Here is a 17,440-nt window from a genome sequence, read left to right as displayed (position 1 = left end):
CGAGGTTGGAATTAAATTTTTTTCGAAAAAAAATATACCGAAAATTCTAGATCTAGTACATTAGGTTTTAATTTTTTTATGCATTAATATGTTAAATTTACATAAATTAAAACAATTTTCGAAATAAATTTCAGCAAACTGTTGACGACATGTAGCTAGGTATCACATTAAAGAAGATATCCATGCATGCTTGACAAAATTTACTCATCTTTTAAACCTTTTTACACTGCACAAAACCCTAGCTACTCATGTTATGAACTAGTAAAAATCCAGAAACACAATCTCTTTTAATTGATTTGTGCAGTAAGTCAAACAGACAATAATTAATGTCGAATAATTAAAGCGAAAAAGGCAGCTAAACTTGCATTAATAATCATCATTACATGATAATCAAGTACTAAATATAGGATATATAACCCAACTCTTCAAATCTTTTCCAATAAAGTTTAAAACCCACTACTTCATTATACATGCGTCTATATAAACATTATTTTACTTTTTTTAAGTATGTTATATAAATATAGGATTATATTGTTTGTATACAAAAACTCGGAATGTTGGAAAGAAAACCTATATATTTAATTTATTTGTATACGCTATTGTTGCATGGGTATTAAATTTATTGAGATGGATCGTATCCTGGAAGATCATTATCAAACCAAGGATTTGGATTCATGGAAGGACCGACGGTATGATCTCCGGTGATGTCGCCAGCCCAGAAACTGGGGTTCACTGATGATAAATTGGCGGCTTTGCTGTTAATGACAGTTTGGGTCCAAGAATTCAGCACAGGGTTTGAAGGATTGACCAAGCTTTGTTGCGATCGATAAAATTCATTTTGCGCATTAAGTTGTTGCGGTGCCTGCGATTTCAAGGATGGAAGATAAATCCCTGGAAGAGGTGCAGCATTTCCGAAACCTGCAGAAGGGCCTCCTCCGCCGAATCGGCTGCTGCTAGCCAAATTCACTGCCGCGCCGCCTTGACTGGTTCCGATCATTGGCCGCTGCACGAAAGATTGCATGGTTGCCAAAGATGACAAGAACGGACCTCCGGAGTAGAAAGAACTCATGGGTGGAATTGCCGGAGGGAAAGGCATGATGGATTGACCCGAAATCATACCCGTAGGATTATGGGTCGTTATAGCGGGCGATGAAGATGCGGTTCTCGGAGGCTCACCGCTGCTCGTAGCCGTGTACGAGGGCTTCGGGCGCTTGCTCTTCCGGAAACCACCGCCGACGGGTACATTCCTCAGTGCTCCGCCGTGTGTCCAGTACCTCCGGCAAGATTTGCAGAAATATCGGGGCTGCGAGAGGCTGTAATTGTTGTAATAACAAAACTTGGTGTTACCTGAGTCACACCGAGGGCATTTCTTGGGCGGCGGAATTGGGTGTTCTTGGTGGTTCAATGGCGCCATAAGCCGCCTGGGAGCAGGCTGCTGCTGATCTTCTTCCTGCTTCAAATCCCCTTCACTCCTGGTTTTCTCCATATCTGAATGAAGCAAGAAAACTGTGCAGAAACAAGGCCTATATATAACAATCCGCGTATAGGGCTTCGATCAAAGGGATTTGAGTGTAGAAGCTTTTACTGCATTCGAGATTAATTTACAGATTATTCAACGCTAGGGATATGCATGTAATCATGATATTTTTGTTGGGATTACGAGAATCTGAAATCGAGTGTGGGATGTTCATGAGGGAAGAAATCATGCATGTACAGTTGATAATTTAATTTTCCCTGTAATCTTAAAAAGGGCAAAGAAAATTTAAGACCAAAATCTATGTTGCAATCTGGTGTTGAAACCTAAGAAATCTGAACAGATTTTAGTGTCGTCCTAAATGAAAAGTAGGTTACTTGAAGTAAGAGAGAAAATAAAAGTCAAAGCTGAGAGAGAGAATTAACGGAGAAGAGACACCTGCCATTTTCTATGTTTAATTAACCTTTTTTTTTTGCAGCAAAAAGAAAATACAGACTTATTTAGTATCGTCTTAATCTGTGGAGAACGGTGAACCGGTTCTTTGGCTCACTCCCATTAACAAAAATTCTAACTTTTTAAAAAATTTATATCCCACGGAGCTATTTCATTTGATATAAATGATCACGTTAAATATATCAAATTAAATATATTATAGTTAATTTTCCCATGTCACACATCGAGTCGTATGATAAAATCAGAATCATATCAAATTGGTTAGCCCATAGAAAAATCGATAACTTTTTTTTATTTAAACATGTATCGGTTCAAATTAATTGGTCACGAAATTAATCGAATTGATTCGGGAAGTTCTAAGAAAAGGCACGATTCTTTGGAATCGCAATCAGAATTCCAGTCCACTCCGATAATTGTACGTGGAGATGTTAGGAAGTCGAGTAGTGAATTTTGCTCTATAATGCGCATTATTGTGAAATTAATATTATTAAATCGCTTCATAAAACATGTTGCAAGTAATGTAATGGTATAAAAAGGTTGTTTAAATAGTTTTAAAACATGGCTATGGTTGCAAGATAAAGTCTAAGTATCTCACACAAGAGTATGTATTTTGTGAAACGGTTTCATGAATCTTTATCTGTGAGACGGATCAACCCTACCGATATTCACAATAAAAAGCAATACTCTTAGCATAAAAGAGTAATACTTTTTCATAGATACACAAATAAGAAACCCGTATCACAAAATACGACCAATGAGATCGTCTCACACACTTTTTTGCCATCATTATACAAATGATGTCCAATTGATGAACCACTAATAATAATAAGAATAATAATAATATATACTAGTAGTCGAGCACACGTTTTGCATGTATCACTACAAAAAAACGGAAGGCTTCGCGACGGTTTATACTGAAACCGTCGCCACTTTTGCGACGGTTTAATATAACCGTTGCTAAATAGCGACGGTTTTTTAAAACCCCGTCGCCACATAAACTAAGCGACGGTTAAATAAAAGCCGTCGCTTTTTTAGCCACGGTTTACTAAAAACCGTCGTTTTTTTAGCCACGATTTCATAATCCGTCGTAATATATTGCGACGGTTTTAATAAATTGTCGTAAAATATTGCGACGGTCATAAAACACCGTCGCTAATAAAAACAGGCGACAGTATAAACAAAACCGTCGTTCCTTTAAGTCACGGTTTAAAAACAAATTTAGCTTCAAAACTCAAATTTATACAAATTTATAAAATATTTTCCATTATAAATTATGTTAAATTTAGCTTCAAAACTCAAATAAATCATGAGTTTAAATTTTGTTTTAAGATGGTTTTTGAGGCATTCTTTATTATTTCCGAATTTCTATAAAAATGTGGAGGAGGGAAATATTGGCATGATTGAAAAATAAACTTCTAGGGTTATGTTTGATTGAGTGGATTAAATAAGGATAGATTAATAGTCAAATATTTATCGTTAAAATTTTAAGATGTTTTAATAATCATTTTGACCCGGTTTAAGATCTAATTTTATTAATCAAATAGTTATCCATAAAATTGGATCTTAAACGGGTCAAAATGATTATTAAAACAAGGTAAAATTTTAACGATAAATATTTGATTATTAATCTATCCTTATTTAATTTACTCAACCAAACACACCCCTAATGTCCATAGCCACACACACGTATGACCTATGTATCTGGACTTGTTTAATAATAATGCAGTAGTTTAAAGCCCAATAATAATAAATATAGTCATGCTTCAATTTAAGCCCATTATATAAGTGCCCATTTTCAAAATCGGTCATATAGATTCTGAAATAGGCCCAAGTCCATTTCAGAATGTTTGTAAGCGCATACAGAAAGCAGCTAGGTAATCTGAGTCTAAGCAGAAAATATAGATAGTATCTTGGGTCCGATGCATCCAGCCATTGCCAACTAGAGGATTTCCAGATGTCATTTTCCTGCAGAAACAAATAAAGACTTAGATTATACGTTTTCTAACTATCTGGAAACTCGAAAACAAATAAAGACTTAGATTATGGTCTTCTTCAATTGCTGACATCATGTTCCTTAATTTGTCGATAAACCAGTTCACCACTTTTTTTGAAAATGCGCATTGAGCTGCAGGGATGTTGGTGGAGGAGGGTTCACAATTGGCTTGACATCGACTTCACTATGTCAACTTTGAATAAACTCTCGATTAATTGTGCATTTAAATACCTTTTGCATTCAAGTTACTATTTTTAGCTTAGTGTAGAAATAAAAGTCCAATATTTCAAAATTCAAATACTAAACTAGATACTAGATCTACCCTCCGTCAATGATCAACTCATTATTTTAGTCTATCACCAAAACCAAAAAGATTCCAACTAAACAATCTTGTGATGTTTTCAATAATGTAGCTTCGTGCATGGAAATATATATAATACCATCAATGCTACCAATATTGTACCTCGAGACAATTCTTATAATCAAATTAGCATTCAACTACATTTGTGACATTTATTGGTCAAACAATAAATTGCGTGATAAGTTAATTCCGTAAACTCTTTTCAAAACTATAATAACCACATTGAAATGCTATAAATAATTAAATACCTTAAATTTCGTGCTTGCTAAATGATACAACTCATATGGTAAAACAATAGAGTAAGAATGTCGAGGAACATAAATTATACATATTGTCTTTTATAGCTAACCATGTGACACAATGGTCGAAATATGGCGTTCTGGCTGTTGTGTCATTTATAGGATTTGAGTTGTATTACTATCACCAAAATATACGTTTTTTGTCTAACAACAAGTGATTTCATAGATAATTTCACAAATTTTGTGTCTTGGTTGTTGTCCCATTTACGAGATTTGAGTAGTATTGTTACCCATAGAAGAGTCAATTTTACATCACCAATTTTCAATTGATTAAATAAATGATAGATGGACTGTTAAAGAGCAATAATTGTTTATACTACTCTATGTGACTGCTTATAGGGAATATCAATATAAACGCGGAACTTGGATTGTTTTATGATTCAAAACATTTGAGTTATACGATTATCACCATTCAAGTTTTCCCTTATTTGTCATAATTGACTGCATTACTCTTGGCTTAGCTGTCACAACTTTTGAAAGCTAAATCCAAGTTCCACCTACTGTAGTTATAAGATTGCCAAAGTTGAAAGCCTGCAACTTATTTAACGAATATGAAATCCACACCACAAAAAGTATATGAAATCCACACATTCAGCTAAAAAAGATGAATCAGAAGTCATAGTCTTCCTCAGATGTCCATTTAACCTTTCCAAATCGCTATAGTATGATTGACACAAAACTTCTTCAAGTAATGACTACACAACTTTCTCTGTGTCAAAAGGCGAGCATGTTCCTTTGCACTATGCTTGAGGAAATATTAACTATTTGTATCGCTTCATTATTCAGCACAAGTTCTTGGAAGCAGGAGCTGGAGCAGAAGTCGCGGAGTTGGAACTTGTTGAAGAGCCTAATTCGAGGCAGCATCATGAGTTTTTGTCACTCAGTATCAGAAAAATTCTAAATCATGATGACAGAAGAGTTCTCTATATATAGTCCTAGAGTAATCATACTGTGATGATCCATAAGAAACAATTCACTTATGTATGAGAAATGTCTCTAGCAAGAGAATGTTTGTAACAAATCTTTGTTGAAGAAAATTATCAAGAATCACAGGCATGGTAATAGGATTTCAGCATTGTAGACTGGTTCCTGAAAAAGAATCACATTTACAGGAAATTCAACAGGCAGAGACCTACCTCAATATCAAGTTTGGCGGACCTGCTGGAAGAATTAAACCAAAACAGGTCCATCACATGTTTTTGATATTACAGTATGGAAGACATAAAACTGGGCTCTTAGAGGGCGATATCAGATAATCATTCGTGCAAGACGTTACTTGCATATACGGTGTTTGGCATCTCAAACATGACCTCGAGTCATAGTTCAAATGAATGCCAGCACTCATTTATCACTTTCAGAACAAGATTCGTATTCGAAAAATACTAAGGTTCTTAATTTTTTGTAGCTTCTTAAACCATTTTGACAAAAAAATGAGAGATGCAAACCTTTAACTCTCTAGATGCCTTAGATTGTACATTGTGTGTTGGTGCTTCAAGAATCAAACAAGAGGTTTAATAGAGGAAAGTCGAAATGACAAAATCGTGCGAGAATTTGAGCAATTATTCGACACGCAACTATGCTGCTCATGGCAATATAAAAGTGGAAAAAAAACCAGGTTGTAAACGAACCAGCATCATCAGGTTCGCTTTTAGGTTGTTTTTGTTTGAATGCTTCATGTGACACTGCCTTTCTAGCTGAGGAGCCCCCCAAATATGTACAAGACCTGCCATTCTGCAAAACATGTAGAATGATGTAAAATTCTCACCTTTTGTTCCTAGGATCCTACATGAACAATTCTTGAAATTACTTACTATGAAAACAGGGCGCTGAGTCTTCTGCGGAACACTCTTCTGGAGATAGCTGCGATCAGGATTTCAAAGTAAATAACATATTATTATCTTGTTGGAGATCACGTCAAAGGTCCCCTACTAGAATAGTTTAGAACAAGTTATTGAATGACAAAAATGATAGAAAAAGCAAACAAGTTTTTTTAACATAAATTCCATGTATCATAGTAGCATAGCCTAATCAATTAAGAGAGCTTAACACGACTTGCCCACGTAGGTTAGTTAATTAACTTAGATAAACGTAATAATAATCATAAACGAATAAGTAAAATCGAAATCTGAGGACAAAAAATAAACCCAATAAAAGTTACCGGGAGTTAATTGAAAATGGAGGCAAGCTAGCTAATTGATCAACATTTAGAAGCCGTGCATTTAAATTCAAGTCCCTAGCAGAAAGCATGAGACGTTCTTGCTCCGAAATATTTTCAGATATCCAATTTGTTACATGTTGCCTTTGGCCTATGGTGGTGTCCAACACTGGAGGCAATCCTAGACCATTCGAGTTCAGTTCTGACCTCGATATCATTGTAGGAAGAGCAATTTGCGACATACTCCCCATATCTGGCCTTGGTATTATTGTTGAATAGACATTTTGCAGAAAATCAGGAAGTCTCGGTGTTGGCAGTGAGGGACACGCACTCGGTGGCATACAATTCATATCTGGCATTTGCAACACCAAGCTAACGTTCTGAATAAGATGATATTTATAAGGGAATGTTGCCTAATTCCTGACATAAAAGAGACTGATATAACGACATCTCAACAAAGCTCATAAGACAGGACCTTGTCTACGGAGTCTTGCATTGCCTCGGGATGGTTTTGAAGTTTAGCAGAGTATACATCCCAAAATAAGGACCACCACTCTGTCAGAAATCCTTCAGGAGGATTGACGGCTGAAAAAAAAATGTAGTTATACTTTCAAACTAATAAAGCTCACTTTCAGGTGATTTGGCTAAGCAAACATTTAATGTTTCCGGAGTATATAAATCAAACTACACTGATGAATATAAACAAAACACAAACCAGTGATTCTTTGGTCAGCAATCTATCTATACCAAATATAATCAGAAATCATACCGAGTATTGCCTTAAAATGACTCGAATTCCCAATAGAATCATGACATTAATCTTCGAAGAACGTAACAGAAACGCATCAGAACAATTAGGGTGTGTTTGGTTGAGTTGATTAGATAAGGATAGATTAATAGTCAAATATTTATTGTTAAAATTTTAAGATGTTTTAATAATCATTTTAACCCGATTTAAGATCCAATTTTATTAATCAAATAGTTATCTATAAAATTGGATCTTAAACCGGGTCAAAATGATTATTAAAACAACTTAAAATTTTAACTATAAATATTTGATTATTAATCTATCCTTATTTAATCCACTCGCCCAAACACACCTTTAGTACATTCCCATAACCACAATTCATAAAATTTCACATAAAAACTGGTAAAAAAACTTTACATAAAAAAGCCTCTCATTTGAATGTATCCACAGCTTTTCATTTTTGGGAAACAAGACTACAAGAGCAAATTTTCTGTTAATCCCGCACATGAATAATAAACCTCAGAGAAAAATCAAGTAGAACAAAAAATCTGCATAAAGCTTACTTCTTGTATTAACAGGTATATCAATGATGAAAGGAAAAAAATCAACGTAAATTCAAAAAATCTTAAAAAAATGGCATATACTATAGATCGATCCATGTACCAGCAGGCTCGGGAGAAATATCAGCTTCTTTGGCGAAAGTCTCAGCAGCGGTGTGCAAGTTATTTCTGATCATGTAATCATGAATGTATTTGTCGAGCCTGCAAAAACACAAACCCAAAAATCGAAACAAACACACAAAACCCAAAAGTTATTTAACACGAAGAAAGCAGAAAAATCAAGAACAAGAAAAACAAAACCAAGAATTTGTTTTTGAAGAAAAAAGATGCAAGAAAACATCGAAAACGTGTGTAAAGCAGCTCACATCTTCTGCGCATCCCAGTCGTCCATAATGATGAACAATGGCAAGAAATCTCAAGTGATAGAAAATGGAAGAACCCTTTGGATTTCACAACGAGTGTGAGAGAGATTTATAGAGAGACAGCGAGTGAATATTGGGTGGTGATGGCTGAGATTTGGCGGTGCTTTAAGCGAGTAGTGAAGTCAGCGCCAAAGCCATGCAAAAGAAACCGAAGAGTAAAGAGGGCCACCTATTATTAATTAAAGAATAAAATATACAACCAAAATACATAAACAAATTACATTTTTATTCAGATAAATAAATAGTTGTAGTTGTTTTTTTAATAAATTTATCTGAATACTTTTTAATTTTTTATTGAGTTTTTTCTGTTAATATTTTTTAATCACCAAAAAGATAACAAAATCTCATGTTCGATTATGCGAAGATGATTATTACAAGGAAAAATCTATATTATTTTTGGCAGCATTCAAATACTTTTTTTTATTAGCTCATTTCCTTAAAATTTTGACTACTTATCGTACGTTATTCGAAAGCATCTATTTTCGAAATTCTTTAGTCAAACATCAATCCAAGTGTAAATATTTCGGTAACTTGGAATTGAGCAAAAATTTTTTTACCACTAAATCCTAATGATCATGATGATATATTATTTGAGCCATATAAATATTACGAATATTAAATGTGATTTTGACTAGATTTTTTAATTCATTGCCACTAAATTTATACTTCGTAATCCATCACTAAATTTAAATATATTTCATAATTTTTTTTTACTCACTCTCTACATTATATGAATATCATCTATGTTTTTCAAAAAAATCATAGAATCAGATTTGAAATGATTATGTGAAATGTGGAACTGAAAGGATATGTACAAAAACTTCAGAAGAAAGTGATTAAATTTTGTAAACATATATTTTATTTAGGGATGTCAATGAGTCCGGGTTTTATCCAGACCTACAATGAACCCGCATGTATGGGATGTGTTTGAGTATACTAAATGGGTCATGGGGTGGGTCTCGGCTCCAATTTTTCAGACCCGTCCGGATATGGGGCGGGTCATGGGTCCTATAATACCCGCCCCATATATATGTGCATATAAATATTTTTGGGTTTTAGTTTTATTAATTTTCATCTTTTTTATTAGCACACCTCAACTATAACGATCTTAGATATTCTTATGTCAACTGTTGAATTTAAATCTGCTTTTAGCAATAGTGAAAGAATAGTTGGTCCTCATCTCAGTAGACTTAAATATTTTCTACTCACTGATTTTATATTGATCTGTTTAAATAATGTTATGACTTTTTGGGGGGATGTCAAGATTTTTTTGGAGAGCTAGTAACTCTTTTTTTATGTAATTCTTTATGTCGTGAAAATACTTTGTTTGTTATTATTAAGTGTGGTCGAAAACAATGTTTTCAAAACCGGATCGGACCGGCCGGTCGGACCGGTTCAACCGCGAACCGGCCTCCAGACCGGTCCGAAGATACGTAAAAACCCGGAAAACCGGTTTAATCGGAAAAAACCGATTAAAACCCGGTTAAACCGGAAAAACCGGTTGAACCATTTTGAACCGGTTGAACCGGTTATTTGGATATTTGTGTAATTTTCATCTTAAAAATTAAGTAAAAACTATAAAAACATAAATAATCAATATTTTACTATTTTATTTATTATATAAAATAAATAAAATATTAATTTTATTGATCCGGTTCGACCGTTCGGTTCAACCGGTTGAACCGGTTGAACCATTTTTTAAGGCTTGACCAGTTCGATTAACGGTCCGATTATAAAAACACTGGTCGAAAACATGAATTAATTTTCCACAATGTTGTATTTAGAGGTTTGTCTGTTTCATAATTTAGTCATGTGAGAAGAAAGATTACTTTTTTATTTTAAAAAATTCGGGTCTCACGGGTCTACTCGGCTCCATTTCGTATTCGAAGTGGGGTGGGTCCGAATAATATTTAACCGGGGTGGAGCGGGTAATGGGTCAAAGTTTTTTTCATGGAGAGTGTCTTGGGTTTAGCCAAATCCGTCCCATTGACATCTCTAATTTTTTTATTTAGGTAATTCATAAAAAAAATTATGTCAAAAATATTAATTTTATTATAAATATGAGTATTAATATGATATATGATGATGGGAAAAAAACTTTTTGGCAATATATGTATGTTAGTGTAAGTTAATTTTTTTACCCCCATAGAAGCACAAGTTAAATTATTTTAACATTCTTTCTCAAACATATTTTTACCTCAGTTTCACATTCTACTTTACATATTATACTTTAGTCATTCCAAAGGATAATTAATCACTAAAGTATAATCTAATAAAATATATTATAGTCCCAAAAAAAATAAATATCACAATAAACTTTAAAAATTACAAGGAATTTACATTTACTAAAAAAATTTCTAACTCATCATAAATTTTATGAGTTATAACCATCCACAAAAAATGGCCATCGTTTCTTTCAAATTTTATAATTTGTTTATTAAAATTCAGAATTTTAAATTAATAGTGATAATATATTTGTATTCATTAATACTACACAAAAATGCAATTTATTTAATTTCAATTCTATTTAATTTTTTTAGCGAATAAGCTTTTGTGTTTATATATGTTTTACTTTCATTTTTAAAACAAAATTTATTTTATTCAAAACATTCTACTTTGGAACAAAAGCTAATTTTTGAGTCCATCAAAAAATAATTAATTAAGTTGGGTCCAAAACTACTCTAACTCCATCCAAAAAACATAATAATTTATCACTCCTAAAATATTCTTATTATTTTTAAACTTATCCTCTTATTTTAAAGGAGTAAAAATTAATGTTAATTTTTAAAATTATTTAAAACAATTCATAATTCATAATTTTATTTTATTTCTTTGAAATATATATTTTTAGTAATAATTGTTTTCAATTTAGTTTAGATAATTAAACATAAAAATATATAAAGAATATCTTGGAATATTTAAATTCTAATATTTAGATTTTGAAAATTTTAATTAATAGATATAATAATATTAATGATCAAAGAATGATAAAAAAATATGATTAGAAGTATGAGTGAATAATAAAATTAGATTCTTAAAAAAACAAAATTAAAAAAGGAGGAGAAAAAATGAGAAAAAAAACAAAAAGTTAGATGAAAAAGATAAATAAGAAAAGAAAGAAAAAGAATAGAGGATTACAGCCAAAGAAAATATAAAAGAATAAGACACGTGTCTATTGCTAAGGGGAGGGGGAGTAAAACTCCAGGAAGAGCATAGACTCTCCCCATATTTTGGCCATAGTCATCCAGGCCAGAAACATAGAACAGGTTGTTCCTAACCCTATAGCATAGGCCATAGAGGCTAGAGCCTTCTAAGTTATAACGGAATATAAGTTGCTCTCTCTCAGGTGGTATCCATACTCCAAAAAAAGCCATGAAATAAACATGTTTTTGTTTTAACAAACATTTGCCATGGTCGGTTTGACGAATCCGATATGTACTGACAATGTTATGTTTGAGAAGTATGGAATTCAGAGGCCGTTTAACATATTTTAGACCAAAATTAGCTACAACTCTTTTGTTAAAAGTATCGGCCGGGAAGCTTGGTTTAGGTTCTTTAATTCGAAGTCGGCTTCTGTGAAGCTGCTGAACAAGTTTACATGTATGGAATGGCAGTTTGTTTGGCAAGGAGAGTGGCATTTCTTGAGTAGTTGATAAAGGACTTGTTTGTTAAAACTGTATATATGGGGAACTGAGTGATGCTGAATCCTGAAGTTATTATGCATTCAGATTTTGTCGAAGTTATGCTTGAGGTTCAGATTGAACACAGTGGTTAGTGAAAATGATATTGGGTTGTCGTCCAAAATGGTATCTGCTAACTAGGAATGAAGATTAGTTGGCCAAACTCTTTTCTTCTTTGTGTGCCTATGAGGATTAAACCTGAATGTTTGTCACTTGCATGACTCGTATGCATCATATTGCATCTGATGGATATGCTAGTTTATAATGATATTTTTTGTTGGTCTTTGGGGTGGATTGAACTCAAGTTGCCTTCTTGGGATGATCGAATTGCTTAAAAGTTTTGGAATTTTCTGTTAAGGTTTAAAATATACGAAAAAGTTACTGTTTGTAAGTATAAATGTATGTATTGGAATTATGCATCAAACTCGACTCAGCGAAACCCTGTTCAAACCTCTAAACCCTGTTCAAACTATGGACCGGGTAAAGAAAAGCCGAGTTGGTCATGATATACTCAGCGAAAATACTGGTCTTCCTCAGCCACCTGTATATTCAAGTGGGCCAGGAACCATGTGGCACTACCCTGGTCCAGCTATGCAACACGTGTCGGCTGTTTACTATGTGCCCAGTGGGCATCAAGTTCAACCTGCTAATATTTCGGTGCAACCGGTCCCAATGCAGCCTCAATTTGTCCAGCCATACCCTGCTGTTCCGAGTCAAGTACCCGTTGGGTTTCCTCAAACAGTATCAAGTACGGGTCAAGTATATGGGGCTAGTGTTAGGCCTTATGATTTGAATTCTCGGGTTGTTCACGATGGTGCGAACCAAGCGATGTATTTCACGAGGGATTAGAAATGCAGCCGTTGTTCCAGGTGCTTATCCAGGCATAGTAGCTTACTAGCTGCTGGTGTCGATGAAATACAGGGCTCCGGGCTAGATGTGGCGGGCAGGGCCACTTATCTCAGGGACCTTGAAAATGTAGGCGTGCAATGTGACAATTAACCTTGGCATATCGTGTTTTTTTACTTCCGTTCATTTGATTGGATCTTGTACACGATTTGATTGGGACTGCTATACTATGTACGTATGATCGATTGGTAAAAAAAATTTCAAAACTTTGTGAGAAGCATTTGCAGTCTGTGTAGAATATCAACACCGTTTGAGGACTTGGGTAGAGAAGTCCGAGAGTAAAATGTATGATAAGTATTTGTATAGATCCCCGTTCAAGAATATTGAATTGACCAAGCATTTCCCCAAAAGAAAATAATCTATCATATGTTAGTTAATCTAACTCGAATCCCTGTACCACTGGGGCCCGGAGTCCTCAGGTTCTATATAGGCCATAAAATAGAGCTATGAAGACAAGCAGCATCTCCTGTCCCACGAGAGAAGATTAATAAATCCAATTCTGCATTGTTTTTTGTGAGAATTTTGTAAAGATAGTAACATTATGTAAAAAATCTGTGTCAATCACCCTTCAAAGGAACAACGAATATAGATTAGTTTCTGTATACAACAAAGAAAATCATACTATATTCGTACGAGTTACTCATACATTTGCAATTGCAACCCTTTCAAAAGGTACAAATATATATACAGTAGAACTTGAGCAAAATAATCTCACTTGAAAATGGGCATTATTTTCATCTAGCTTCATAAACAAGAAACATGAAACAACACTGAGCTTGAGGGGGAAAAACCAAGAGAATGCCCACCTAACTGTCATTTGACTCTTTTTGCATACCTAGGCATTCAGGTGACTTTGTTGACACGGTACCTATACATATGGTGTCCCCTCTGCCATGCCAGATTCCATCTTCGACGTTGTTCATCTCCAATGTTCTTGACTCCTGTACGTTGTCAATATGGCCGTGTTTCAGTGTGAAGGTTTTAGGCTTGGCACGCTAATGCAAACCAGGTTGTGATACCGGTTATCTTTTAGCAAAGTATAAACATGGGAATTTCAGTAAAGAATGGGGACGGACCTGACATAAAGTGCAGCACGGGCAAATTAGATGGTACACGCAGTCATCAAAAGAACTCTCACTACCCTGCAAATAAGTAAACACAAGTCGCATTCTTTTTCAAAAGCTAAGATAGCATCATAGCTAGGAAAGTAAAAAACAGACACTTTCATTTTAATACTCCAAATATCTCACGTTGTTTAATTCGAAACAATTTTAAAAATGGAGTGCTTACTTTTATATTGAACTTTTTCCTAATCAGTGTTCGGTAAAATCCAATATATGTTCCAACTGAAACTGTAAATAAAATGGCCAAATATAGAAAGCAACGTCTCCGAGTAAATATAAATGCTAGCAGGTTGGACAGGGCTGCAACTGCAAGAATAAAGTGAATAGATCCCTGCACCATTAGTTGAACTCAGTAAGGAAAAATCCTTCCAAAGACGAAAAACGAAGATCAAACTCTAGATGTAAAAATGACAAAATTGCAAATAACATGAACTAAAATTTGATCATCAATGAACAGACATCGAAATTGCACACAATTGCTTCCGTCTTCTTAGGCCAGTTCAGAAGTGAAGAAACAGACGCTGGTATACACAAAAATAATTGTAACGAGCAAACACAAGCCATAGGGAACTTCGAATGGAGGGGCCCTGAATAACACGGTATTTCACATTGGGCATGCCTCAGTTTAGATGAAAAAGATTTTGCCAATGAAAGAAAGCATATTTACCTGAAGTAAACAAGGACCAAATCCAGCTCGTTTCATATTCTTGCCAAATCTATAACATGGACAACTGCAATACAAGACAGTGTGATGATACATATGCTCCCCATCAAGAAAAATGCAAAAACAAGAATTCTAAAAATCAAACTTCACCATCGGCAAAGCACTAAGATAAGCTGTAGCATGACAACACCACAAAATTTAGTCAAAACCATCAAATCAAGAAAGCACGCAAAGATATATACATAGCAAAACTAAGGGATAACTATTATCTTTAGTTAGTAGAATGTCCCAACAATCTCTAACAACAAAAAGATTATAATCTTTACCTTGGTTCCACAATCCAAAGATGCCATACTAACCGAACACACAATTCCAATTTCTAACAAGACAAAGTAAAGCGAAAAGCAACATCGAAGCATCCAAGCTCAGCAATTTAACATTCAGGGATTAACAAATAACACAAACACCAGAATAAGCAAAATCAAAGTTTCAATACCATCTTTAGAAATAGAATAAAAAAGCTGCACTCGAAATCCAAAAGATTTCTTTTTTCAACGATAATTTAAATGAAATAAATAAGGAGGAGAAAACAGAGAATACCATGTGGATTGAAGAGCTACGGGTCGATCATCAAAACAGTCGTAAATAATCTCACCTTCCCACATCCTAAAAACTCCCCCTCCATTTTGATAATCAGATACAAGATTTTCTTCTTCATTATCATCATTTAGTTTCCCCCATTTCCCCTTGTGGGCCTGCATGGCAACCGTTGAACAAAGCATGTCAAAATCCAACACGGCCATCCCTTCCATCAACAAACTCTCCTCCTCCGACGCCTCCACATCCGCCGCCGCAGCCGCTGCACCACCTTTCACCTCCATCTCCGTCTTTATCAAAAGGGGTCGACTTCTTTTCTTGTTACCGGCCCTTTTGCCGGTAAATGACGTCCGGGTTTGAGATTTTAAGAGAGGAGGTATAATTTATTGAAAAGATAATGAAGCAGATTCCGTAGTGGAGAGAATGGGAAAGGAAAAGCCAAATCATTGGTGATCGGCGAGTTATTTGTTATTACCATGGTGTGCCAGCGAAAATGGATGATGTTGCCAGGTCAGCACAAGAATATAGGCTATCTAAAAAAAAAGATTATGGTTTCTTTAAACAGATGTATTATTTATTTTTTTCCATTATAAAATATACATTCGAACTTTTCGGACATTTCAAGTTCTTAACCATTAATATTCGAATAATAGTTCGAAGACAAAAACTTGTGTGAAACGGTCTCACGGGTCATATTTGTGAGACGGATCTCTTATTTGGGTCATCTATGAAAAATTATTACTTTTTATGCTAAGAGTATTACTTTTTATTGTTAATATGGGTAGGGTTGACCCGTCTCACGGATTAAGACCCGTGAGACGGTCTCACATGAGACCAACTCTAGTTCGAATAACTCGTAAATAGGTGCGAACGCTTATAGTCGTTCGTAAATCTGAGCTAAATAACTTAAAATTTTCCCATTTTAAATTGATATTAAAGTCGAATAAACTTAATTCGAACATTAATTTTTTTATAAATATTTCACTCGGTTCGTTTTACACACCAATAAGTATGGCCAACTTTAATAATTTAATATTATATAGATTAAGACATCCTTCAAATAATGTAAATAGATCTGTAACATAGGAGAGGACAGTCGCCATTATATGAAAAACTTGAACCTCCAATTCATCAACAAAGTATTTAGTTGATTTTTTTTCCTTCAAATTTTCAAATAATTTAATAACCAAAATTCTAGCGGTACAAGTTCCCCAATACTCTCTCTTTCTTCTTTTATACTATATGATTTTTAGCTCTTTTAATATTTTTTTATTACAAGTTCGGAGAAAATATTCAAAATGTATCTAGTATATAAGATGTCCTCACATAAATATCAGATGTCATTTGAGCCTTTAAGAGAATACCACTCTTTTTTATGTTGCATATCATAAAAACGTGATGGCGTCTTACACAGAAACTCAAGGTCGATGTGGAGGGCTTATAAAATATTTGACACCATGATTTTAATTTTTAGACGAGATTTTAAATTTGAGATTCAATTATGACAAAATCATCTCATACATAAAAATAATAATAATAATAAAAAAATAAAGCTCTATTATTGTTTACATTAATTATATATTTCATATGTCTTATATTTTTAAGCTTATGTGAATTTTCATTATTTTTTTTATTAAAATCAAGGTTTACAAAGAAAATTTTCATTTTATCTTTATTTAGTGAGTGCTTTAAAAAGATATAAAAATTTGTTAGAAGTATCTAATGCATTTAATAAATAAGGGTAGATTATTAAATAATAATAAATATAAATATTGGACAATATATTTGGGATGACACAAAATGAAAAATGACATTTATATTTTGGAAAAAAGGTGTGGCATAGAGTTTTTTTTGAAAATTAAAAATTTATATATCATATACACCAAAGAATAGGTATCATGTAGGACATTCTTATTATCTCATATATCCGTAAAACATATCGATATAATTCATACATGTAATAAAAAATAATATTATTATCATTTAAAATACTCTATCAATCTC

General features: G+C 33.8%; 3 protein-coding genes across 4 annotated transcripts; all 3 read right to left on the bottom strand.

Annotated features, from left to right (window-relative positions):
• Nucleotides 1-437: 437 nt before the first annotated feature.
• LOC140833580 (uncharacterized) lies at nucleotides 438-1,880 on the bottom strand. The gene is made up of 2 exons (XM_073197914.1): nucleotides 1,606-1,880; nucleotides 438-1,506 (listed from the first exon to the last, which is right to left on the bottom strand). Exon 2 carries the CDS (start codon nucleotides 1,484-1,486, stop codon nucleotides 620-622), a length of 867 nt encoding a protein of 288 aa, XP_073054015.1. The 5' UTR covers nucleotides 1,487-1,506; nucleotides 1,606-1,880; the 3' UTR covers nucleotides 438-619.
• A 3,341-nt stretch (nucleotides 1,881-5,221) lies between these two features.
• Nucleotides 5,222-8,304, bottom strand: LOC140833579 (uncharacterized). Its single transcript, XM_073197913.1, has 6 exons — nucleotides 8,147-8,304; nucleotides 7,211-7,320; nucleotides 6,739-7,115; nucleotides 6,392-6,440; nucleotides 6,209-6,311; nucleotides 5,222-5,427 (listed from the first exon to the last, which is right to left on the bottom strand). Exons 1-6 carry the CDS (start codon nucleotides 8,217-8,219, stop codon nucleotides 5,363-5,365), a joined length of 777 nt encoding a protein of 258 aa, XP_073054014.1. The 5' UTR covers nucleotides 8,220-8,304; the 3' UTR covers nucleotides 5,222-5,362.
• A 4,871-nt stretch (nucleotides 8,305-13,175) lies between these two features.
• On the bottom strand, nucleotides 13,176-15,937 carry LOC140834829 (cell number regulator 10-like). 2 transcript variants are annotated; one of them, XM_073199975.1, is made up of 5 exons: nucleotides 15,440-15,930; nucleotides 14,843-14,906; nucleotides 14,342-14,506; nucleotides 14,128-14,193; nucleotides 13,176-13,992 (listed from the first exon to the last, which is right to left on the bottom strand). In XM_073199975.1, exons 1-5 carry the CDS (start codon nucleotides 15,718-15,720, stop codon nucleotides 13,858-13,860), a joined length of 711 nt encoding a protein of 236 aa, XP_073056076.1. In that variant the 5' UTR covers nucleotides 15,721-15,930; the 3' UTR covers nucleotides 13,176-13,857. The 2 variants fall into 2 exon arrangements, with proteins under 2 accessions (XP_073056076.1, XP_073056077.1); XM_073199976.1 differs by lacking the exon at nucleotides 14,342-14,506 and having other exon boundaries at nucleotides 15,440-15,937.
• Between the last annotated feature and the right edge of the window lie 1,503 nt (nucleotides 15,938-17,440).

Source organism: Primulina eburnea, chromosome 6 (assembly GCF_022965805.1).
Source record: "Primulina eburnea isolate SZY01 chromosome 6, ASM2296580v1, whole genome shotgun sequence".
Lineage (NCBI taxonomy): Eukaryota > Viridiplantae > Streptophyta > Magnoliopsida > Lamiales > Gesneriaceae > Primulina > Primulina eburnea.
The sequence above is the reverse complement of the archived record's forward strand: the minus strand, read 5'-3'. Positions and strand labels throughout refer to the sequence as shown.